This window comes from Pelobates fuscus, chromosome 4 (assembly GCF_036172605.1).
Source record: "Pelobates fuscus isolate aPelFus1 chromosome 4, aPelFus1.pri, whole genome shotgun sequence".
Taxonomy (NCBI): domain Eukaryota; kingdom Metazoa; phylum Chordata; class Amphibia; order Anura; family Pelobatidae; genus Pelobates; species Pelobates fuscus.
The window spans coordinates 118,353,643-118,381,162 of NC_086320.1; the positions used below are offsets into that span (position 1 = coordinate 118,353,643).

Consider the following 27,520-nt stretch of genomic DNA (forward strand, 5'->3'; position numbering starts at 1 on the left):
TGTATGCATGTGACAGTGTATTTTGGTGTTAGTGTGAATATGTATATATGTCATGAGCATTGCGTATCTGTGTGTGGCACTGAGTATCTGTGTGTGTTTATCTTTCTGGCAGTTGTATCAATGAGTGTGCTTGAAATATCTATGTGTGCGCATGAGGGTGTGTATATGCATACATGTGTCAGAGTGTATTTATGCATGTTTGTATCAGTGTATATATGTGTGTGCATGCATTAGTGTGTGTCTGTGTCCAAAGGGGAAATTACCGTGTGTGTGTGTCCAAAGGGGCAATGTGACTGCAAGGAAAATCAAATGAGATATGGGCAAAGTCATGACAATATGACAACATATATATTTATTTTAAACACTGTATCCTTAACTGCCATTTCATTACACTGCGTGCAGAATTATTAGGCAAATGAGTATTTTGACCACATCATCCTCTTTATGCATGTTGTCTTACTCCAAGCTGTATAGGCTCGAAAGCCTACTACCAATTAAGCATATTAGGTGATGTGCATCTCTGTAATGAGAAGGGGTGTGGTCTAATGACATCAACACCCTATATCAGGTGTGCATAATTATTAGGCAACCTCCTTTCCTTTGGCAAAATGGGTCAAAAGAAGGACTTGACAGGCTCAGAAAAGTTAAAAATAGTGAGATATCTTGCAGAGGGATGCAGCACTCTTAAAATTGCAAAGCTTCTGAAGCGTGATCATCGAACAATCAAGCGTTTCATTCAAAATAGTCAACAGGGTCGCAAGAAGCGTGTGGAGAAACCAAGGCGCAAAATAACTGCCCATGAACTGAGAAAAGTCAAGCGTGCAGCTGCCAAGATGCCACTTGCCACCAGTTTGGCCATATTTCAGAGCTGCAACATCACTGGAGTGCCCGAAAGCACAAGGTGTGCAATACTCAGAGACATGGCCAAGGTAAGAAAGGCTGAAAGATGACCACCACTGAACAAGACACACAAGCTGAAACGTCAAGACTGGGCCAAGAAATATCTCAAGACTGATTTTTCTAAGGTTTTATGGACTGATGAAATGAGAGTGAGTCTTTATGGGCCAGATGGATGGATTGGTAAAGGGCAGAGAGCTCCAGTCCGACTCAGACGCCAGCAAGGTGGAGGTGGAGTACTGGTTTGGGCTGGTATCATCAAAGATGAGCTTGTGGGGCCTTTTCGGGTTGAGGATGGAGTCAAGCTCAACTCCCAGTTTCTGGAAGACACCTTCTTCAAGCAGTGGTACAGGAAGAAGTCTGCATCCTTCAAGAAAAACATGATTTTCATGCAGGACAATGCTCCATCACATGCGTCCAAGTACTCCACAGCGTGGCTGGCAAGAAAGGGTATAAAAGAAGTAAATCTAATGACATGGCCTCCTTGTTCACCTGATCTGAACCCCATTGAGAACCTGTGGTCCATCATCAAATGTGAGATTTACAAGGAGGGAAAACAGTACACCTCTCTGAACAGTGTCTGGGAGGCTGTGGTTGCTGCTGCACGCAATGTTGATGGTGAATAGATCAAAACACTGACAGAATCCATGGATGGCAGGCTTTTGAGTGTCCTTGCAAAGAAAGGTGGCTATATTGGTCACTGATTTGTTTTTGTTATGTTTTTGAATGTCAGAAATGTATATTTGTGAATGTTGAGATGTTATATTGGTTTCACTGGTAAAAATAAATAATTGAAATGGGTATATATTTGTTTTTTGTTAAGTTGCCTAATAATTATGCACAGTAATAGTCACCTGCACACACAGATATCCCCCTAAAATAGCTATAACTAAAAACAAACTAAAAACTACTTCCAAAAATATTCAGCTTTGATATTAATGAGTTTTTTGGGTTCATTGAGAACATGGTTGTTGTTCAATAATAAAATTAATCCTCAAAAATACAACTTGCCTAATAATTCTGCACTCCCTGTATTTGGTAAAGGTTTTCTGTCCAACCAAAATATTATTTTTTGTATTCTTTAAATAATGTGTCACCTAAGCATACTGAATTGAAAAATACATTTAAGCATTACTTTCCTGGACATCCAAAATACTTGAACTCTGGAAGTGTTTTTTTTTTTTGCAAGCCACTTGGTAGGGTAAGGGGTTAATATATTGATTGGCACACAGAGACTTGATTTATCTATTTAGAATAAATTTGATCAGGAAGAATACATTGAGATTTTATCTCATTTTTATGTGTGTGCTGGCGATACAAATTGACTTGACGATAAAAATTACATGATTAGGAAATAACACCTTTCTAAAGGCTAAATTCTACTAGATGAGATAAGCATTATTTCTTGCAAGTAAATAGTAGTTTACCTATGACTTTTATAGAAAAAATGCTATTCAACAAGTCGGTGGTCAAGAGATGCTGCCCTCACACAGGCCTGGGCCCAGATGAGAACCCAAAACTGCCGAGTATAGGCAGATACACCCTTGAAACTCTCCACGTTCATGCCACCTCTGAGTTACCCTCCTTACCCTCCTTGCTGTGTGCCTCCGCTTAAGTTGCCCTATTTTTTGTTTTTGTGTTTAGTGGCCTTTATTCAGCCCTGCAGATTTTATTTAAATTTGGCCCAATTGGCACCACACTTCTGTGTAATCTTTTAGGGTGCGTTCTTATTCTGCCCAGTCCCAGTGGAAAACTGTTACTCACTTCGTACACTTCGTAATGTTTGATAACGCTATGGCTACTTTGCTCAAGAATCTGAGACCTCACTCATGCTATTACTTATATCTTAAAAAACAAATTATTTATTTAATGTAGAATAAAAAGTCACTAGTCTTTTTTTTCCTGGAACAATTTGAGGAATATTAAGAAAGAAAACCAACAAGGCATTTTCCCCATTCAGTGCAATGGGGTGAATGAGTTTGGTGACACACAAGTGAATGTCATTGGGACATACTCTAGAAAAAGAAAAAAAAAGAAAGAAACAAGTTCACTTGTTTTCTTAACCTTAAAAGCTTAAGTATTTTATAATTAACATTGTTTAAAACAACTGATGGCTTATGTGTTTAATACTTAAGTAACTCCCATAGGTTGCTATTGGGCTCTCAATGCAGCAAGAGAAAATTAAGGCTACATAATCTTTTCACATAAAATGACATGATAGCTTTGCATAATCCAGAAGTGCCCTTAATTAAGCTTTGAAGTACTGAACAGCTTTTATAATGCACGTTTTCTCTGTCATTTATATGGTGGGCAAAATAATAGAAACATCACAAAAAAACAAAAATTACAAATGCACCTGCAGAGGTGAGTCATATTAGGTTTAATGCCAACTGGCAGTACTGCTGCTTAGATAGCTCAGTTGGGAAATTTCAAAAATACAAGGTTACAGGTTCAAATCTCAACAGGGTCAACTCAGCCATTCATCCTTCCAATGTCAGTAAAATAAGCACAATCAATTAGGTAATGATTACATATATTATTTGGTTAATTCCAAGAGCATGCAATAAAAGGTGCTTTGAGTTTCACTAGAAATACACTATACAAACCACTAGTTATAATCATAACAGTACACACTAGATATAAAACAGGTCTTAACATTCAGACATATGAATTTTTAACGCAAAATAATTGCATTTTAGAGGGACAAAGGTTTAAAAATAATATCAGGAAGTATTACTTTACTGAGAGGGTAGTGGATGCATGGAATAGCCTTCCAGCTGAAGTGGTAGAGGTTAACACAGTAAAGGAGTTTAAGCATGCGTGGGATAGGCATAAGGCTATCCTAACTATAAGATAAGGCCAGGGACTAATGAAAGTATTTAGAAAATTGGGCAGACTAGATGGGCCGAATGGTTCTTATCTGCCATCACATTCTATGTTTCTATGTTTCTATGTTTCTAACCTGTGTGTATGAAAACGATAATGTGCATAAGAAAAAACTACAACTAGCGATTTGTTTTCAAACCATATCACCAATTTTATCAATGTAAGATAGTAGACTTGGAATATTAAAAACACATATAGATTCCAAGCTTTTCTTTCACAGCTATTTTCTAAACAAGATTTGGATTGCGATGGGCCAACAATCTGTCCAAGAAGTGTGTTCAGCTTCAGCCGCTCAACAGAATGCATAGAACAATCCTCACGCAATTCTTACTTTAGATGCCCGAATATATTTCAGTCTTTTTCCTTGCCACATATGATTTGTATTTTCAAAGGCAGATTTTGTGGGGAATTCCCATTTTTTATTTCATTCAAAATGTCCAAACATATCCAAACACATCCTATACATTTAATATCTTTTGTTTTACAGTAATAAAGATTTCGGATCCACCATATCTTCCAAAAATCCCCTACCCCCCTTTCTCATTACGGGTCAGGCATAGGCTTCAAAGTGCATTATTCCACATCTCTGTTACTGTGGGACTTGATTTTCCTCAAGGCATCTCACATATCCTTTAAATAGGATTTGGAATATCTTAAAATTGCTAGGAGTATAAGATATACTCTAAGCATTACTAATTTATCAAAACCTCCTGTCTTTGACCATCTTCAGAAGGACTTTTTTTTAACTCAAAATTTTCCTATTTCCAAAACATTTATGCACCCTTCCAATACTTTATAAACTATTTTCCAAGAAAGAAATTAAACAAATGATTTCTATTTCAGTACATTCATTTGGCAAGGAAGAAAAAAACATGAAATACATCTTGCCTGCAGCAACTAGTTTTAGAAAACTTCAGATTTTTGTTTTTCTATAAACTTATCAAAAAGTAGACAACTTTCTCACCCACCTAATGTCATTCTGATGGTGAAAATAAAACTATGCAAACTGCTACATTTCACAAAAATATATATTTTTTAACAACTTATAAAGCCTACTCTTCATCTAAAGTGAATTTCAAATTTAAGTCCAGAGCAGCCGAACCAAAAGCATAGCTGACTTTTTACCACATGGTTATTTTGACTTTTAGTTCACCTTGAATTCTCACTTTAATAAATAATGGTGTGAGGCTCTGATCAGTGTCCTAAGTGTGGAGAGGATCGAGTGGATCTACCTCATTGTTCCTGAAATCCATTAAGGGCCCTAAGCTCTCACATACCACAGAAGCCACGTTTGTTATGCTCTAATCATCTAATCATGAAAACAGTCTTAAGAAGAATTCTTCCACAACCGAGGACGCTATCTTAACTCCTTAGATGAGAACTAATTCAGAATTTCTTTGAGTATATTAAATGGTATTTACAAAGAACGTTATTGGAAAACACACTTTCCATACTACATATAGAATTTACTTATTTAAAAGTGGGGATATATAGGAAATGTTTTATTATAGCCTTAACTGTATGAAAGAGAGACGAGATACAGTGTCAAAATTATCTTGTTTATATTTGAATTATTTATTTGTTACATTTAAAATGATTATCGGTGAGGATACTCTGGTCTAATGTTTCAAATGTACAAAGGAACACCTTTTGTATTCATTTTTTTTTTTATTACTCAATAAAATATTTGAAAAAAAACAAAAAACACAATAATAAAACAAACATTGGCATAGATTTTATAAAACCCATTTTATGTTAGAGTAAACCCTGCATCCGATTTGTTGTTCCTTTAAAACCAAAGAAATTATACCAGTCTGGTTTTGCAGAAAGCATTTTAGGATTAAATGCCAGTGAAACACTATTTGTAATAATTTGCTTAAACATAATCACTCTGGGAATTATAGCTAAATCCACAGCTGAAGAGAAATTAGTGTGGACTATCATTTTGAAAAAACAATAAATTGTAATGAATTTTATTCTGAAAAATATGCAAATGATACTAGGAAGCTCTGAAAAAAAAAATAGTATGGTATATTGTATGTGACCATCTGGTAACACATTCGAGAAAATAAATCTGAACCAGTCTGACTAAATAAGCAGGAGGAGAGAACACTTTATTCCAGTTATTGATGGATGCAGGGACTAAAGAAGTACCGTCAAGGGATCTAAGAAGCAGGTTACAATGGAAAATATGCTATTGCTCTAAGGATAAGGAATAATCAAATTGTCACTTGTTTAGGAAAAAAGAGCAATATGCTCTCTGTGAAACACCATTCAAAAGTGTTGAACTCTTGGAGTTGATAGATCTCAGCAGGGAACCATCATAGGACACCCTACTCGAATACATTAGATCATCCCTGCATGCAGCACACACACTTGAGAGAACAGCCAAGGGGATCCACTTGCACGTAGCTTGTCCACACAGGCACACCATGGCTAACCCCGAGGGTGAACGGACGCTAAGCTTAACTCATCCAAACCGATTGCCCAAATGATCCCCATGGTTCCAACGCAACCCCTCAGATTGCGATGTCATAGCCTGAACCCCACTCACGAATAAATTTCAACGACATTGCCTAAGCCTGCAAATACACTCTTTTCTCATATATTCGCTCAAATAGCCGTAATGCCGTGGACCCTACCCTACATCACTGTTACAGACAAACAGGGAAGTGAGAACTGCTCATTAAGACACGATAAAGTCTCAACACCTGTAATGCCAGATAACCCTGCTAATATCCCTTTTTACCTAAAAATGTGCACAGTTTTTAACATGCCATGATGTGTTTCTTGTTCTTATGATAATAAAGGGTCTGCTACAGCTGTTGTGGCATAGCAAACCGGATTGTTCATGCATGCACAAACACAAATAAAGAATTATAAAAAAAAAAAGTGAACTCTGCAAATTCAACTGGTAAACATGAACTTTTATACATGCAACTGGCTTTTTTTCCTACTGAATATAAAATGAAAGTAACAAGCTGAGTAAAAAAAAATAACAACAAAAAAAACAACAGGAAAACAGTCAAGCAAACTACAAAGTAAAGATTCTATTTAGTTATGTCCCACTATATTTAAAGATACGTTTGAACATTTTCTATAAAGTTTTGCAATTTAATTTTTTTTTTTAGAAATGTTTGTACTTATCCATAAAATTTCTGACATTTACTTCTGCCAAAAGCCCATGCAAGAAAACTTACTGACCAAATTTGTGTGATTGTGTTTTGCAAAAAGTATCTTGTAAATATGGCATTTTCCAAGGATAAAATGGGAGCCCCAGTCCAAAATTTCAGTACTGGTTTTCAAAACACAATTGTTTGAAAATAGCAATACCTATTGCCCCTACTTAAGGGCAGCCCTGAGCAGAATTAATTTAAACCATATAGTGAAGAGAATCCAATCTAAATTAATAATAAAACACATACATAATCCTAATAGCATTTAGTGATAGCTCTATTCAATAATTATTATATAGAGAATAAAATAATAATACATGGAAGTAATGGAAAAAGAAAAAAATGGAGTATGGAATCCAGATGTTCGCAATGTGAATATAGAAAAGCTGTAGAATTGCTGTAAATGTAGTGCTCTACATTCAGTTGGAGACATTCGGAATGCATGGAGCAGTCGTTAATTATCCCATCACTAGTCCTTAGAATGGTTAGTAATTACTAAGCTACAGGTGCCCGAACGCAAGTTGAAAATGTATATTGCCATAAAAATAAAAAAATAAAGTAAAAACATTAAAATGTACCTGCGAAGTTCTAGATATCTGGATAAACCTGCACTGAAAATATGCAATTTCGAGGCCAGTTTTGGACACAAATCCATTTTGTATTACTAACAATAACACTAAATACACAATGTGAAAGAAGAACTGTATTGTGATGTACTCTTTGCAGCACTTTGACAGTAAAATATTTTATTTCTATTTAGCTTTTTTTTTTTTTATTTCTCTCTGTTGATCGTTATTGTTAATAGAAGCGTACAGTTTTTGTTTCCCAAACTTTTCCTTAGAATGATGTACTAGAGGTACAGGTGTAAGTAAACTGTAGCAGCTGCATTTTCTCTATGCTTCTATAATCTAGATGATAACAACAAAACATATTTTCAAGTACCGTGTTATTTTCCTAAAGTATCTATTTAAAACAATTACATTACATAATTTTTCAAGATGCAAAATATATATCAAATATCATTTTTAGTTTCTATGCTTCTTTTTAATAATTGATTTTTTTGTGAGAAAATTATATATAAATATTTAAGTATTGCATTATGAGGTCAAATTAGTAAAATAAGCCTACATTCTATTACATCAGCAGCCTCCGTAAAGATGGTGTATTATTTTGCCAATGGAAAACTGTCTTTATATATGATCATTAAGATTTTTTTTTTTTTTTTTAAGACTGTTATTCCCACTATCCCACAGATTTTCCAGTTACCATATTGGGGTGCTTATGAAATGTAGAAGTGGAAATGAATAATGTGGGTGATGTGAGTACTTTACATGTGTTGTGGAGGTGATGCACTATCCATAATGGTGATCAAAGCATCCTGCTTATGATAAGGGTGCCATATTGGTGCTGTGGATACTGTGATTATAACTAATAGGTACGGTATGTGGGTTGCATCAAGTTGACTAATGGATACAGTGAATGAAAGATGGGTGAAATTGGAGTACTACATGGTGTCTGATGGGTGCACTATTTGGTTTAGGTGTCAAAATATTATTTTGAGCCTGGAACTTGACCACATGTTAAGTTTGAAATGCTGACCTTGACAGAAATCAATTACCTATCAATCCATATATCATAACTGCAGACTTTGAGTAAAAGTAAAGAATTTAAGAGATCAATCATCAACTCTTGCATAAACTATATACATACGTATAAAACTTGAAAACATTAGCACATTTGAAAATCCAGAGGTATAGAACTTCATATGGACCAACAGTGTGCTGTTTAAGCATAAAATACTTTACAATTCCTTTTGTATGACATACCTGAAGGTACTGACATGTTCGCTCTTGTTGACATGAATCAGATTTCATCAGTGCCTGGTCCATATTTATTGTAGGTTTCTGATACACTTCGCGTGCCCTGCTCACTGTTAGTGTGGATGCCCAAGAACTTTTTTTTAACATCTGACTATCCAGGCTCACAGGTAAATTTGTACATGTGTTACATTTCACATCATTATTGCTTCTTGATGACTTTAATGCATGGTCATTAATTGTGTTGTATGCGTCCATAAAATACTGGGATGTAGAACGATCTGGACATCTCCCCATGGTCATGACTGTAGTTGGAGCATGATAAATGCAAATATCATTATCCAGATTATCTTGTGAACCCCACCACCCTGTAATGTTAGCTCTGGGCTTTACTTCTGCTCTTCTTTCTTTGCTTTTACTCCGCTTGCCATACCTTACTGTTTGAACTTCATCAGAGGTGGCTTTATTTCCATTGGCATTTCCTTTTGTTGGGCCTTCAAGAGAATGTGATTTTGTAAAAAGTTTTTGGACTGAGTGAACTAAATGGCGTATCCTTCCTGGACTGTCACTTCTGTGCTCAACTGCACTTCTTTTGTATTGCAAGGTATGGTATCCATCCCGATTAATAGGGATTTGTCTTTCAAACTGGTCCAAAAGATTTGTAGGAAGGCGGTTTGCTTTTCCTACTGTTCCATGGGGAACTAGAGCACACTCATCCTTAAGATCATGATGAGAACTGTAATGTCTCCTTGGAAATGTACTACTGGCAATCTGATCATAGGGCATCATGCATTCCACAGGATAAGAGTTCCTTTGAGCATAGTAGGGATGATCTGCAGGATGAGGATCTACTGGATTCAACAAATATGGCTTTCGATCTGTATGGTGAGGAAGGGTATCACATACCGAATCACATACAACCCCATGATGATGGCTACGGCTGCCTGATAATCCTTTCATTGTTGAACTGAAGGATATTTCCAATTCATTGACTATTCCAGTTGGTTATGTGAAGGACTTTACCCCTACAAATAAGAAGAAATATATAAGAATTTCAGTATAATAATTGCAGTGTTACTTTTACTTTTTATATTCTTTGGATGTATTAATATATTGTTTATTACTCTTTGTTTTTCAATGTTTTTCCTTTTTATATTTAACAAATCTTTACCAGCACCACATGCATGACCAAGGGTGCAACACATCTAGATAAGAGAAAAAAAATAGTAGAGTTTGGTTCATGCAGTTTTTATGTCTGATACATTTGCTAGACTGTAATATTCAGTCACAAACTATGGTAAAAACAATGTAGCATCCTTCATGCAGGACTTAATGAATGACCCTTCACCGCTGCAAATAGTAGTACAGGGTAACAATAAAGTGTCAAATTGTTCAACTTGTTTTAAAACATTCTACAATACAAAGTCTGTTTTTTGAATTGAAGAATGTTTTTGAACAAGTTGCAATAAATGTTTGTATTTTTTTTTTAAAGCACCTTTTGAAGCATTGAACACTCTATTGTTAATGTCGAAGAGATCTGGCATAATGGTCAAGCATGTGTCAAGTAGGCCCAGATACAAAATGCCAGCGAGGCAGGCAAACACATCCTTTATCCAATCCACAAAATAAGCGATTTGCTGTCTCAAGAGAACCTAGGGACACTACTCCCATTGGTACTGTCATACTTTGACTACAGCAGGAACCTATATAATACCATAGGCTATCTGCATCATTACAGAAAGGACAAAATATTGCCTATTGAAAATATGGTAAATGGAAATCACAAAACATCATAAAGAAATTACAGTAAATAAATCATACCTGCCTTTGGCAAGTAAGAGAGCCCTTGAAATGTTCTAAAATAATCAACCAAGCAGTAAACATGGTAGACGTAAAATATACTAAAATAAATTCTCAATTTTACCCAAACTTATCTTCTACCAAGCATAAAGCCTATTATGCTCCTTTGCCTCTGTAATAATCAACTACTACCAACATAGAAAAGAACCAGTGAAGACTACCAAAATACATTACAATTGTAACTCTTCAGTCATGCTTACAACAACTTCTTATGATCTTCCATTCTCAAAATTCTAATTTCCAATGCTATTTTCTAATACTATAAGATTACATAAACTTTGTACAATGTATATCTTTTTATACATTTCAGAAATTAAGTTTCTGTAGCCAGGGGCAGATTTAATTCACAAGAACCTTTAGATACAACATTCTCAGAAGCCACTGAACACGCTCTGCCCAAAAATAATCCAGATAAGTTAGCACTAGAGATGTCCCGAACAGTTCGCCGGGAACTGTTCGCCGGCAAACATAGCTTGTTCGCGGTCGCTGCGGCGGGCGAACATATGCGATGTTCGGTCCGCCCCCTATTCGTCATCATTGAGTAAACTTTGACCCTGTACCTCACAGTCAGCAGACACATTCCAGCCAATCAGCAGCAGACCCTCCCTCCCAGACCCTCACACCTCCATGACGAATAGGGGGTGGACCGAACATCGCATATGTTCGCCTGCCGCGGCGACCGCGAACAAGCTATGTTCGCTGGCGAACAGTTCCCGGCGAACTGTTCGGGACATCTCTAGTTAGCACCACTCATTTAGACTTGTCGGAAATTGCCAATATCTAAAGATTTGTTAACATCTGTGCTAGATACATTTCACCACTAATCAACAGGCCTGGACATATCAGAAATTGCAAATACCTATATAATTTCTAAAATATCTGTGCCACTCTAAACCACCAAAAAGAATTACATATAATATTCATGGTTAAATATATGTACACATATAAATATTCCTGGGCATATATATTTATATGCAGGCATGTAAAACTATTGGCAAAAACATATCATGTGCCTATATAAACTTATATACATGTATATAATACATGTATTTCTTAAACACTCACCTGTAAACTTATAAATGAATAGAAATGCCTATTTAACATGTATGTCTAAATGTTACACGTGAATATATGCGCACAATGTGTGAACCGGTCTATCTACGTGTATATCTGTGTGAATGCATGATTGCATAAGTGTATATTCATATATGAAATTTGTGAACTCATATATTTAGTTGTTTAGGGCTTTCATGTAGTGTCAATACATTATTAGAGCGTGTTAATGTATGAATGTCATGGACAAATAGAAAAGGAATGTATAGTATTTTGTCAGTTGATCAATACTGGATTTGAACACATGGATGTAATGTGTAAATGCACACAGTGTGTGAATACAAGTGATAATTATTTTGTTTAATTTACATACCACCCCAACCTAGTTGTATGGATCTATAGTAAGCAGAGTGTTTCGAATGAGATGTGGCCAGAAAGCTCACAGCCTTTTCCACTTTATACATACAATTCATAAAGTCTCATCACTGTTTAGACTGTTTAGAGATTCACATACGTTATAGAAAACGTAACAGCATAACACGGGTTAATGCATTATCATTGGGTACAACATACTCAGTTTTAATGTTGTTCTTATTTATAAAAAAAAAAAAAAAAAACGCACCAGCATTATAGTATAAAGGGGAATACTGGTGAATTCTGGTCTTTCAAAATTAGTTTAGTTGCCAAATACAATAAAGAAACAATTACTGCAAATATGTCTGTGTTTAGCACAAATGAGTCTCTACAAAAACTGCATGAAAGAAACCTTGTCCAGCTATATCCAGTAGATGAAAAGCCATATACACCTGTTCTGAAATCAAGGCTCAACCTACAAGGAAGCATAAGACATTTCCAAGAAGTCTGGTTAAATTTCGAAGTTTGGAGATTTCTTTTAATTGCATAGATGCTCTAGAAAATGTGTTATAAAGAGGCCTATTTTGAGACAATTGTAGTTCTTTTGCATTGTTTAGGAACAAAGGAAAGTAATATGCAGGGAATTTCTGCAAAATGTATCAAAGAGCTGAGCAATTTACATATCTAAAAAGATCTCAGCAAAAAAAAGCACTTTTTTACTGCTGCCTTCTTAGTTGGTTCAGACAATTTGAAAGGCCTTATCTATATTCTATGAACAGAATATGTGTATCGAACTTTAAAAAAATGTGTTTCCACTCATTTAAAAAAAAAAAACATCCACATAAGAACATTGATCACTTTATTAGAGTTTTGTTATCATGAATAGTCAAACAGTGGTTGCACATCTACAAAACCATAAACATTCTTTAACAAACGTTTAGAGTAGGGAATGTAGGGGACTTGAGAGGGGTTGAAGGTGGAATTGTTGCAACTGCCAAACTTCTTCCAACACTTCAGAAACAGATAATAGTGAAGAGAAGTGAGTGATTCACAACCCAGTCCTGAAAGGACACCAATGGTCTAGGTTTTGTAAAAGTCCAGAATGAGAATAGAATTGGGAAATTCCTAAATCCTAGACTGTTGGTTTGCCTTGAGGGCTGGATTGGAAACAGAAATATCCAGTGAATGAATGTCCCGTGGTTGAAATTTTTTGATAACGAGAGAGACCAGAGAAGAAAACAAATAAAAAAGAAATTACAAATGGAGGCTAAATTTGTGGGTAAAAAATAATCTAAATCAATTTAAATGCGATATAGATATTAAATAAAGATGCTGTGCTGCACACGGGGATGAAAAGGGGTGAGTAAGCAGACAGTAGAAAGTATAAAGTGGTTCCGACACTCCAAGGTTCAGAAATGGCAATTTATTGAAGCCCAATGTCACACAACGTTTCGACATTTTGTGTATATTTTATACTCTACGTAGTACTAATGGGTCCTGGTACTGAGTCCCGGTTTAGTTGCACCCTGGCTTAGAGTGAGGGGATAGAGTGCAGTTCCATATTGTTTCTTGAAGAGTAAACAGTGTCAAGTGTCAAGTTCACTATTCATATGGAATACCAATGTAATGTAAAGTTTTTATAGAATAGGCTAAATGAGGTGCTACTGGGGAAAGGGGGCCCTGAAGAAAGGCATTAGTCATGAGAAAAATGGAGAAACAAAATCCCTAAGCAAAATTCCATGTATCTGAATAGTACGTGTATTTCACTGTACTTATAAATGCATTGCAGAAGTTGATATGCAGTATTGGTCCTTTCCCCCCAATAGGACTGCATAGTGTAACGAATCTGTGTCATCAACTATCAGTAATCAACCTATGAGAAAGTGTTGGCTTCCAAAGGACCTGATTATTACCCGAGGAGTCCTGAAACAAGTTCCTTCTTTTAACTATATAATAATTTGAGGTAACCAGGACCTCCTTGTACATAGGGAAATCATGATAAGTGGAAATGTCTCTCCTGCAGAGAGTGTGCAAAAAGACTGTCAGCTAAAGGGACACTATAAGCACCTCATAACTTTATCTCAATGGTGTGGTTTTTGTGCACAGATCACACCCCTGCAGTCTTGCTGCTCAATTCTCTGCCATATAAATCACTTTGTTTATGCAACCCTGGTCACACCTCACCTGTATGTATCCTACACAGTCTCCATGCACATTTCCTGTAAAGATAATTCTAATGTTTAAACCTTTTTTACTGCACAGTGTATTTCATTTAGAATTTATTGTTCCCTGCTCAGTTAATAGTCTGTTAATAGTGTGCAGGAGATTCCAATGTTTGATTACCGTTCAATTAACAGAACAGGAGATACAACCTTCAACTGTAAGCACTCTGTGCAGTCACATCTGCTAAATGAAATCATTTTTTCATGTTGGCTGTGTGAGGTGTGGCCAGGACTACATAAACAGAAACAAAAGAGGTTTAACTCCTAAATGTCAGAGAATTGAGCAGTGAGACTGCAGGGTCATGATATATACACTAAAATTGCTTTACTAAGCTATAGTTATTTTTGTGCTTAGAGTATCCCTTTAATACAATAGAGACAAGTTTACCATTATTTATTACATTTGAATCAGCCTGCCGGAGAGATTATGAACATTTTAACCTTTTTAAAGTCTTTTAATAGAAAAACTCTCTGTCTCTCCCCTTAGAGTGAAGCTCTGTAGTTATATATATTTTTAAAATAATTAAGGTTTACTTTTGAGGATACGGTAGGAATTGAGAAGGATGGCAGTTATTGTTTCAGTATGTGACCAGAGTTGTGAGGGTGTCTGTTCCAGTTACTGTGTGGACATCAAGGCCATTCCAACTCCTCGCTTCCCCTAACATGACATGAGAGAATGTCAGTTGCTTGGCATCTTTGATGAAAATCGGCTCTTGAGAACCCCTGTGCCAGGGATATTTTTATTTTCTTCTTATAAAGTACAGTTTTGCTTGTGAGTCTCCTTTAGTAAATGTAAGAATCAAATGTATCTAAATTAAATATATACTTAAACATTAATTGAACAAATTAAAAAGTAGTTTTTATTCAGTTTTCTTGTCAGCACTAATCACTTTATTTAGTTTTTTTCTTTTTTAGTGACAGGCACAATTTATATATTGTGTGAAACAATATTACCATATATCTTGGGCTTGTCTAAATGTCCTAAAAATATAAAATAAAGAACATAGTATAGCCCGTATATAATAAACAAATTATTTTTCCTTTCTTCTATTGTGTTTTATATGTACAATTTATATATTAAAGTGTTCTTTTTAAATGGCTGTCTAATTCAATAAAATAATATTTTTCACTCAGATGGACAATATATTGCGTGAAATACCCAGCCAACACAATGGGTTAACATGTTCAATACGCTATGTTAGAGCTGCATGAACTTTTAATAAGAAACAGTTTAAGTGCAAAGTTTGAACTTCGAAGAATCTGTCATCCGATATTAAAGAACAACTTGAAGATGCAAACTCAGATAGAACAGGCATTCAGTGAGGTCCCTATTCCTTAGCGCAGCATGGATAAGACAGACTGAAAAAATGACATGCTTATTATGTGTCTTTGATCAGAACTATTTTTGAACGTTGCTTTCCAGTTTTAAGGTGCGATGAGAGTTATTTTACCGCAAAAGGAACACGTGCATCATGTACCCAACACTAGAGCACTATTAGTGTTTGGCATCCCTGCAGCTACAGTAATAACAATGTGATTGCTACTGTACCAAGTGTGCGTAGTTCCCCTGCTGACATGATTACTCGCCTTAAATGCAATTGGCAGCTTGAAAATAGCAGGGTTTGGTGAAAAGTCAAATATTATTCTCAAGTGGTTTCCCACAATTAAGGCACCATATTTCACTTTTTCACTGTGATTCCCTCGAGGACTATTATCAGTGGGGTGTAGCTTGGCACGATGCCTTTAGAGGAATAATTTGCAGAATAGAATTCACAGAAACATTCTCGGCTCTATATAAAGATTGATGTTACTGCCTCCCAGTGTGGATTATGTAAGTGAAGAAAGAAAAGCACAGAGTATTCATTTATGTTATCTTGATAAATGATTATTATTATTGTTTCCTTTGTTAAAATTGCAAAACTACTCAATAAAAAACATTTCACCGAAAAGCATAGAGTATGAGAATGCTTTAAAAATTGAGAAATAGGAGTAAAATATATGCAGCCGAAACATTTTCAGCAGTGGGGAAAGTGATGGAAACCATGTTAAAGGATAGGATTGTTGAACATCTAAAAACACATGGATTTCAAGATCAGAGACAACATGGGTTTACTTCAGGGAGATCATGCCAAACTAATCTTATTGATTTTTTTGATTGGGTAACTAAAATTATAGATCAGGGTGGTGCAGTAGACATTGCTTACCTAGATTTCAGTAAGGCTTTTGACACTGTTGCACATAGAAGGCTTATCAATAAATTGCAATCTTTAAGTTTGGATTCCAATATTGTTGAACGGGTAAGGCAGTGGCTGAGTGACAGGCAACAGAGGGTTGTAGTCAATGGAGTAAATTCGAAGCTTGGGCTTTTCACCAGTGGGGTACATCAGGGATCTGTACTTGGACCCATTCTCTTTAATATTTTTATTAGTGATATTGCAGAAGGTCTTGATGGTAAGGTGTGTCTTTTTGCTGATGATACTAAAATATGTAACAGGGTTGATGTTCCAGGAGGGATAAGCCAAATGGCTAAGATTTAGGTAAACTAGTTGTGGCAACTGACATTTAATGTGGATAAGTGCAAGATAATGCATCTTGGACGTAAAAACCCAAGGGCAGAGTACAGAATATTTGATAGAGTCCTAACCTCAACATCTGAGGAAAGGGATTTAGGGGTGATTATTTCTGATGACTTAAAGGTAGGCAGACAATGTAATAGAGCAGCAGGAAATGCTAGCAGAATGCTTGGTTGTATAGGGAGAGGTATTAGTAGTAGAAAGAGGGAAGTGCTCATGCCATTGTACAGAACACTGGTGAGACCTCACTTGGAGTATTGTACGCAGTACTGGAGACCATATCTTCAGAAGGATATTGATACCTTAGAGAGAGTTCAGAGAAGGGCTACTAAACTGGTTCATGGATTGCAGGATAAAACTTACCAGGAAAGGTTAAAGGATCTTAACATGTATAGCTTGGAGGAAAGACGAGACAGGGGAACATTTAAATACATAAAGGGAATCAACACAGTAAAGGAGGAGACTATATTTAAAATAAGAAAAACTACCACAACAAGAGGACATAGTATTAAATTAGAGGGACAAAGGTTTAAAAATAATATCAGGAAGTATTACTTTACTGAGAGGGTAGTGGATGCATGGAATAGCCTTCCAGCTGAAGTGGTAGAGGTTAACACAGTAAAGGAGTTTAAGCATGCGTGGGATAGGCATAAGGCTATCCTAACTATAAGATAAGGCCAGGGACTAATGAAAGTATTTAGAAAACTGGGCAGACTAGATGGGCCGAATGGTTCTTATCTGCCGTCACATTCTATGTTTCTATGTTTCTATAAGCATGACTTAAAGGGACACTAAAGAAACCCCTTTCTGTTTTTTTTTTTAGGATTACTAGAGAGGGGGATATTCCCCTACTATTCTATATTGCCACATTTTGGAACATTCACTTGCAGTCCTTGATTTTTTATTGTGCATAAACAGGGGTGTGGCATTTTTACAAAATCGACTTCTTCGAAGCACTTAAGTAGTAGCCCAATCCACTTGTCCATAAAGCCAATCTACTTGTTCTTATGAAAAATAATTTAAGTTAAAAACATTAGGGCCCCTGCCAAAAGCCCTGGACACTAACAGGATTATTTGCTGAACACTGAATTCCATAAAATGAATCTGAAAGGGAAAATGGAGGCAAATATAGGTATTGAGGAAAAAAATTCTGCTATAGTCATAACATGACTATTTTGCCTCAGTTTTGCCATTTAAATGTATTTTGCAAACATTTGGAGTCTTGCAGTTTTGTACTCTATGTCCTCTTATGGCCTCCCCCTTTTTTATTTTGTTATTTTTTATTTCTTTTTTATTGAAATATTTATCTTAAAACATTTTATACAAATAGACATAAAAAGAAAATAACAATGATTCTACTTAGAATCCAACAAAAAAAAAGTCATACCATAATCGCAGAAGGATAACTTATTCATAGTGTGCGCTGTGTGACATCTCTGTGCGTGGTGTGCGGCGAGTGCTGGGTGTGTGTCATTTATGTGCAGTGAGTGATGGCTGTGTGTTGTGTGTGTGTGCTGGCTGTGTGTCATGTGCCAGACACCACAAGACACACTCAGAGGTCTTATGGGGTCGATGCTGTGACATATCAGAGCTGTTTTCAAAGCATGAGGGTGACCTACATCATATGAGGCTTTTGGTTTTAATATTATGGCTGGTCAGTGTATTTGCAAGGTACTGTAATTTTAATGTTACTTATTTAGAATATTGTAAATATTTCTAATACTGTTTAGTGCTTTCAGTAGATATATATTTCTTTTGAATTAGAATTAAAGGGGAATGTTTTTTATAAGTTCAGCAGCTGAATTATGTATCATATTTACTTTTTACTATCTATTATATGTTTTCACCTTCTTATAATTTTTTTTGTATAGTGTAATCAAACACAATAATGTTTCAGTATTAGTAAATCCAATGGACAGCAATCTATTTTTAAACACAAACGTAAGGCAGATTAAGCATTTTTCTTTTTTTTAAAAGGGGCAGCCGCAACAGGACCTCCTCCACTTTCACCACCATTTGGCGGTGCACAGGTTAATAATTGAAAAAGGCAAGTTAGATACGACCAGTTTAAATCATCATCCAAGTCCACTCTTGAACAATTTGTTGGACTTCTCAAAAAGCCATCTCAAAACTGTAGGCTACCAACAGCACATGTTTGAGTGCCCATATTTATGGAGTGCTTCTACAGGCTAGCATGCCTTTCTTTACTTCATAGCACACTGGTGTCCGAGCACAGAATATGGGTATGGTGATGGTAGTGGAGGAGGTCCAACCTTACTTGCAACCATATTTGATCATTGTGGGAGAAATGCTGGTCATTTCCATGGTAGTTAAAAGGTTAGCAAGAGATCCTCCCACTCAATATCCACGACAGACAGTCACATGTTGAAAATTATTTTGATACAGCAGAGGGGAATCCACAGTCTATCTTCCCATCACTCTACTTGTATTGACTCTCTACTGGGATGTGGGAATTGGACAACAATAGGGCAGTTCGTGTCAGTTCTTATTCAAATTAGGGACCTGAGAGGAACTGTTAGCCAGAGTAATGCCAGTTTGGGACAGGTCATCTCCTTGTTCACCCACCTGATTAAAAAACAAATTCAACTACATTACGTCTGCTGCTCCCCCTTTTTTCAAAGGCCTTTCACTCCAGTGATTCCATTATTTCTGATAGGCCCTGCTACCTCTGCTCATGCATAGGGCAATACATTTTCCACACTGAAGGACAGATACACATGCTACAGACTGGATGTGTGGGAAAGCTTTGTTCTTGTGAAAGTGGAAAGCGTGAATGGGTACTTAATTTCTCACTTAATTTTTTTCTTTTAATTATTTATGAAAAATCACAATTTTCAACTTAAAACAACTCCTGCTCCCCATTTTCCATTAACAGAAATTAGTAAAGGGGAAAAGATTGCAATTATTATATTATCTCTCACTTACTAATTTCTTAATCCTGATATCTAATCTAATTCTGACAACTCACAATTGTCATTGCAAAAATGCATGATAGACATTAAGCTAGATATCTAGGCAATATTGTAGCATTTTTTTTTTAATTTTTTTTTTTTTGCATTACACTTAGAGGTACCTTTCTTTCCTGTTTTTTTCAGAGTTTGTTTTTTTTCTGTGCACGAAATTCTGTGAAGCTTAAATGCTAAATGGGTGAAATTCTGCAGTCCTGAATTTTTTTTTTTTTTGGATGAAGCGGTGTGGCCGAAACACATTTTTCCACCATGCCCAAGTTTATTGTAGTGTTTGACTTTACTGAGTGCTGTGCTAGAAGTACTACTTTTTTGTGCATACACTAGTCCTTTTTTATGCATGACTGACACTTACAGAATATAAGCTGACATGGCTGTTGTATTTCATTCATTTATACTTGTAACTACAGCTGACAGAGAAGAAGCCGAACAGAGCCTTTCAACATTCAAATTTCAAACATCTCTTTTTGGCATATACAAGACATGCAATGCTTATCAAACTGAATGATATCTATGAAATGATATTCAGCAGATAACAAGAGAGAGAGCACAAACATAAACAACAGCACTGTACAACTGACTTATTGTTCTTATAAATAATAGTGACCAGACAGGTTATGTATATAGGAACAATGGGTGACAATGGCTTGCTAAAATAACCTCTCAAACTAAAATATATAACTTGGTTATAACTACAAATTAAAAAAATTCTATTATAGATTGCAGGGGTTCTTACATAGTATATTTCATAGATGCAGAGCATGTAGGTCATAACATTAATAAGATTAAGCAGATTCACACAAAAGTGAGGTTTTGGGAGATGAAAAAAGGTGGATTGCAATACGGGATGGAATTAATCAAAGTCCCCCCTAATTCAGCTAAAAATGACTGTACTGAAGTTGTCCAAAAGTATCTCAAAGGGGCTGGAGTACACCTTACTCTAATTTGATGTCAGCTTATGATCTCAACTAATCACTGGTCACCTGCTGTGAGTACGACAATCACCTGAAAATGATTTAATGATGTGAGGTTAGATGGCACCCAGGGACTCCAGCTCTCAAAATAACATTATTAAGATAAATCATTTTATAGGTGGGTTGTTCCTTTAACTAGTGTAGAAATGTATGATGTAATCTCGAATACCTGTGCAGGACTATAATTGACAATGAACAAGGTGGAATAGGTAGCAAATGGAGCAAATGTTGTATATTTCATACCGTGTCCAAATAAGTGTAACATCTCAAGACCTAACCATTGGGAACGAGGGGTCTTACCTGCTGTTTCCAATCAACTGCTGGAAGTATAAACAGTTTTCTTTAGTAAAAAATAGATTTATATTTTTTTTATTAAGGCTTTGTAACATTTTACACAATTGCCTTTTCACAGTCTGTCCCATCTTTGGAAGTCTTTGGAAAAGTGTCTCTATTCCATCATAGTGAAGAAGTAGAACCATTTTTTTAAAGTATGTGAATTTATTACAATGATATCAGACTACTGAAGATTTGGCCACTTTTAAATAATCAGCCGCTCTGGGAATCACTAGCAAGCCATTTTTTTTAATGTATCATTCTGTGTTGAATTTAAAGGTGTTTGCATCCACAAAAATCATTTATCCTTTTTTGGTTTTCCATGTTTTTCATCAGTCATACTTGTTCCTAAACAGTCCATACAGGGAGAAATACAACAACTAAGGATGAAAGACAGACCCACGTTCATTAGAACCGTAAGAAACATTTTGTGAAGTCATTTATACAACATTGTTACTAGTTTGTAGAAGATTTAGGAAGTCTACCTTGCTTATTTATTGTCTTTAGTGTCATTGTTTGTATTTTCTCTTCTCTACATATTCTATCTCTCTTCCTTTTTCTCGACAGTTACCATAGTAACCTGTGCTTAGAAATTGCCGTGGAGCATTGGATGTCTTTACAACCAAAGGAAATGCTGAGCTTATCATGATGTTTTCCAAAATCAAGAGTAACTTTGTAAACTTTTTAACCTTTTTAAAGTGGGTAATTCGTCTTGCATTGCTATACACTGAATGCTCATTTGGAATGTAAGAGGTCAAAACCAACATAACAACTGCACGTAATTCCTGGAAATCCACAGTTCTAGTTTTGCTTAGAACAGAAAATCAATTTCTTGGCTTATCTTCCTGGAAACAAGGTGCTTATTAAGGATGCTTTCTCAGTTCAGACTCATATGCGTAATTGAGGATTTGAGGATTTTTGCATTGAATGCTGGAGGATTCTTTATCAGCAAATGTCTCTCATAATTATTTAGTTAATTTACCAGGTAGGCCTTATCTTTAAACATACACTGCAAGAAGAGAATGCGAATGCAGAACAGTCAATAACTGTTTGCCAAGCAGAAACAAGGAGCTAAAAATATGGACATTAGCAGTAATATACACGCCCTTATAGGGACACTATGGTCACCAAAACAACTTTAACTTAATGAAGCATTGCTCAATTCTCTGCCATTTAGGAGTCAAATCACTTATGTTTCCTCTAGCCACACCTCCACTGACTGTGACTCACACAGCCTGCATGAAAACAAAATGGTTTAATTTTCAATAAGCTGTTAGTAAGATTTTTTTATCTCTTCCTCTGTAAATTGAATTTTAATCACACAAAGGAGGCTCTTGGGCCTCCCTATGACAGGGGGAACACAGTGGGGGTGGCATCTAGGTGGCCCATGGTCGCAGGGGTCGTGGCTGCGGCCAGGCCTCCTGCTGCTGTGACCACTGCGACCGTGGTAGGTACGCCACTGTCTCCTGCTCTCTTAATAACTTGCTAGGAGCCTCCTGTGCATGAGTTCCTGTCAGATGCGGCGAGGGAGCTGTGTTCTCTCTGCTCCCTCGCGGGGACATTATATTCCAGCTCCTGGCCTCAGCAAATGGTGTGCGAGGGAGCAGAGCAGAGAGGACACAGCTCTCTCGCTACGTCTGACAGGAACTCTGCTGACCGCTGCAGTGAAGCTCCACTGGACCACTGGACCCCAGGGACAGATCCACACCAGGTAGGGAATAAAAATACAAAAATACTAGTCCTGCACTCACTCCCATCACTCCTGGGCGGCAGCAATGACTACAGTACACATCAGCCACAATACATAAAAATCAAAGAAAAAGTTACCTATGCTCTCTCTTAAATCCCTATTTATATTTAAACAAATGGAGGTTATTTAGTTACTCCAATGGCCATTGGAGGGAATGCCCGACTGCCCCGTCAAGGTAAGCCCCCTCAAGTGGGTCCTACACTGCTCCCTCGCCATGTCTAACAGGAATTCTGCTGCCCGCTGAACTGAAGCCCCACTGGATCCCAAGGACAGATCCACGCCAGCTCTCCAGGTAGGTAATAATGTGTGTGTGTCTATAAGTGTATGTGTGTATGTGTGTGTCTGAATGTGTAAGTGTATGTTTGTGTCTGTAAGTGTATGTGTATGTGTCTGTAAGTGTACGTGTATGTGTTTGTGAGTGTGTGTGTCTGAGTGTATGTGTGTGTGTCTGTAAGTGTATGTGTGTCTCAGTGTGTGTCTGTGAGTGTCTGTGTCTGAGTGTATGTGTGTGAGTGTGTGTGTGTCTGTAAGTGTATGTGTCTGTAAGTGTATGTGTGTCTGAGTGTGTGTGTGTGTGTCTGTGAGTGTGTGTGTCTGAGTGTATGTGTGTGTCTGTGAGTGTATGTGTCTGTGAGTGTACATGTGTACATGTCTGAGTGTGTGCATATGAGTGTATGTGTGTGTGTGTCTGTATGTATGTGTCTGCATGTGTATCTGTTTGTTTGCATGTGTGGGTGGGGGCGGGGATGTGTGGGTGGGGGCGGGGATGTGTGGGGTAGAAGGTAGATGTATGGGGGTCTCCAGGACAATTTTCGCACCGGGGCCACGTAGTTTCTAGTTACGCCTCTGGCAGGAGATAAAAAAATTCTAAATTAAACAGAATTTGCAATAAAGTAAGTATAAACATTAGATTACTGTTTACAGGAAGTGTTTAGGAAAGGCGAGCAAGTCACATGCAGGGAGGCTGCATAAACAAAGAGATTTAACTCCTAAATGGCAGAAAACTGAGCATTGAGATTGCGGGGGCATGATCTGTAAACCAAAACTTCTTTATTAAGCTAAAGTTGTTTTGGTGACTATGGTGTCCTTTAAGGTTATGTACTATATCAGCATATCCATGTGATGAAGTCTTCATGTATGTGCAAAATGTTTTGAATCATATTGCACAGTCTTAGTAATGTGCCTTGTACTGCATTTTATGAGACAAAACTTGGACAGCAGAACCATTACTTAAAATCTGTGTTGTCCTTCTGCGTTTAGGACAGCTGACCTGTGATATTAATATCTATTATATAGATTTCCTAGACATAACATATACAATATATAAATGCATATTTCATAATGACAAAGTACTAAATTGTATTTCTGAAAGTTATATAACACCAGTTACATTAGGAACAACCATATCTTAGTTTACAGTAAGGACTGATACCTATATGTAGATCCTTAATCTAATCAAGTTTAAGTAGACCTGGGCTTCGAGAGTGAAAATTTGTTAACTCCTTTACTCCCAAGCAATTTCTGTCTACAGATAATAAGGATAACATTTATTTGAAACATGGAATGCTTAGGTAGCACATAATTGCAGTGATTTTGTGACAAAATAGGTAAGCAAACAGCCACATCTCCTTCTAATAAGCATTAGTAAGTAGCCTGTTGGTATTGATTGTACTGCAGTTTCATTAAACAAAAGTGTAAAAATGTCTGTATGTTGCAATAATACTCATTCACTAGGTATAGTATGAAATTAATATAAACTAAATCGCAATAAACCCTCTGTGAGTTTGAGCCGTACATTAAATTGTCCCACAAGGGGGACACCTAACACTTTAAATCCAGTGCAAGAACTAAATGAACAAGGTTTCTCTCTAAAAGGATACCATGAGACATTCAGTTGGTAAGAAAAAAAAAACCCAAGAAAATAAAGGTTCTTTATTAAAAAAAAATGTATAATAATACGAGAATAGCAACCCAAAAAATAAACGTGTCCATGATTATGTCAATATGATGTAAAAAGGGCAGTGGCGTACACATAACCCATGGGGCCCCGGTGCGAAAACTGATCCGGGGCCCCCCCTCCCCCCGCGCGAGCGCTTACTCTGCGCAGGCTGGGGCCGCAATTCATGGCGGCGGGCACCTGGTCGCAGGGCTGCGACCCGTGCGACCGCGGTATGTATGCCAGTGCATGCATAAACACATACACTTAAAGGACCACTACAGACACCCAGATCACATCAGCTCAATGAAGTGGTCTGGGTGCCAGGTCTCTCTAGTTTTAACCCTGCAGCTGAAAACATAGCAGTTTCAGAGAAACTGCTATGTTTCACTGAGGGTTAATCCAGCCTCTAGTGGCTGTCTCATTGACAGCCGCTAGAGGATTTTCTGCGATTCTCACTGTGAAAATCACAGTGAGAAGACGCTGAACGTCCATAGGAAAGCATTGAGTAATGCTTTCCTATGGGCGGTTTGAATGCGCGTGTGGCTCTTGCCACGCATGTGCATTCGGAGCCGAGAGGCGGAGAGATCCCCAGCGTTAAGGGAGTCCGGCGCTGGAGAAAGGTAAGTGCTTAAGACACACACACACACACTCTCATGAACAGACGCACACATTTACTGACAGACACACACTCAGTGACAGACGCACACAAACATACTCAGTAACAGACACACACACTAAAACACACACTCTAACACTAACACACACACTCACTAACACTAACACACTCACTAACACACACACTCTAACACTAACACACACACTCACTAACACACACACTCACTAACACACACACTCACTAACACACACACTCACTAACACTAACACACACACTCTAACACTAACACACACACTCACTAACACACTCACTAACACACACTCACTAACACTAACACACACACACACTAACACTAACACACACACTCACTAACACACTCACTAACACACACACTCACTAACACACACACACTCACTAACACACACACACTCTAACACTAACACACACACTCACTAACACTAACACACTCACTAACACACACACTCACTAACACATTCACTAACACACACACACTCACTAACACTAACACACTCACTAACACACACACTCACTAACACTAACACTAACACACTCACTAACACTAACACACTCAAACATTTTTTTTTTTATTTAATCCCCCCAGCCTCCTTACCTGTGGGAGAGCTGGGGAGATTCCCTGGGGTCCAGTGGTGTTGCTGGCCCTGCTGTCACCCGGCTGGCTGGCGCGCGAGGGAGCACTGTCCCCTAAGTGCTCCCTCTTCAGCTCCCTCGCGCGCCGCGTACTGATGCCGGAGCCGGAAGATGACGTCATCTTCCGGCTCCGGTTTCAGTGCGGTGCGCGAGGGAGCTGAAGAGGGAGCACCCAGGGGACAGTGCTCCCTCGCGCGCCTGCCAGCCAGCTGGGTGACAGCAGGGCCAGCCTCGGGGGGCCCGGAGGTGGCCGGCTCCTGGGCCCCCCAGCAGAAGAGGCTGGCCCTGTGGGTACATACCTGGGTCGCAGGGCAGCCGGGCCCCCTGGTGGGCCGGGCCCGGTCGCAGCCGCGACCCCTGCGACCCTGGTATGTACGCCACTGAAAAAGGGGAAAAAAAACTTACAGTTGTCCCTAAGAGCAGCTAAATTCCACACTCTTATACAAATATGATGATTTAGATGGGAACAGCTTCAGTATTTAATATTTAATAAAGACATTTTACTTTATTTTGTTTTAATGAGCTGATTGTCCAATGTGGCTCTTTTTTTAGAGGGGATCATTTTTGCTCTTGTGAAAGTAACATACAACTTTAATTTGCAAGCTGGTACAGCATTTTAAAAACCATTAATATTATTTACTGACTGTGACATCCTCTTGCTCCTTTGTTATTCTAATGCATTGCTAATGGATTTTCATTTAAAAAGTAATTTACATTGGGAGAACGGAAAGTACTGTTGCCATTTAAAACCTTTCTCCAGGGATGCGGAAGTGGCTAATTCCAGGTTCCTATGTAACCTTACACTGCAGAGAGCCCCATTAGGAAGGATTTCCAGATTAAGTAGATTAATATTATAAAAGCAGGCATTAGGCTATTTGGATAGGACCTGCCAACAATGGGGTAAAGCAGCATTGTGGCAGACTTATGCAATGTTTGATCATATGCTGTAACTAAACCCCCATTATTTTTGCCCAGGTCAGGTGTTTTTAAAGCTTCCATTTTTTTTGTGGGTTTAGAAACCAGTTTATAGTTGAGTGAGTGCACTGGATACTATATGTTGTATCAATGGTTCACAGCAGCACCCTTATAATGTATGCATGTTTAGGAAATTGCATGTGCATATACTGTACATATAATGTGTGTACAGGGAGTTCTCTGGAATACTTTATTACATATATAAAACACAAATTGGACAACCTGGACATTGTTCACAGTAACAATGTCCAAGTATGGCAGAACCATGCTATGTAACAATGTTCAGATTTTGCAATTCAGGCTTTAAATGAACCTGAATTTGGTCTGGATTTCAGCTGGGGCTTGTGGGCTTCAGGTGGGGGTGTTAAAGCAAAAGGGGGGAACATGCTCCTGGGTTCAACCCGCTACGACCTTTGGTTGAGGGTTATTATTGACATAA

General features: G+C 37.5%; 1 protein-coding gene across 2 annotated transcripts in view; it reads right to left on the reverse strand.

The window, feature by feature from the left end:
* The window catches only part of DLGAP1 (DLG associated protein 1), a 614,261-nt gene that overhangs the window by 250,964 nt on the left and 335,777 nt on the right, over positions 1-27,520 (reverse strand). For both annotated transcript variants that reach the window (XM_063451516.1, XM_063451517.1), the window contains exon 5: positions 8,786-9,801. In XM_063451516.1, the coding sequence (XP_063307586.1) occupies positions 8,786-9,736 (951 nt within the window). In that variant the 5' untranslated portion in view covers positions 9,737-9,801. The remainder of the gene's footprint in view (positions 1-8,785; positions 9,802-27,520) is intronic.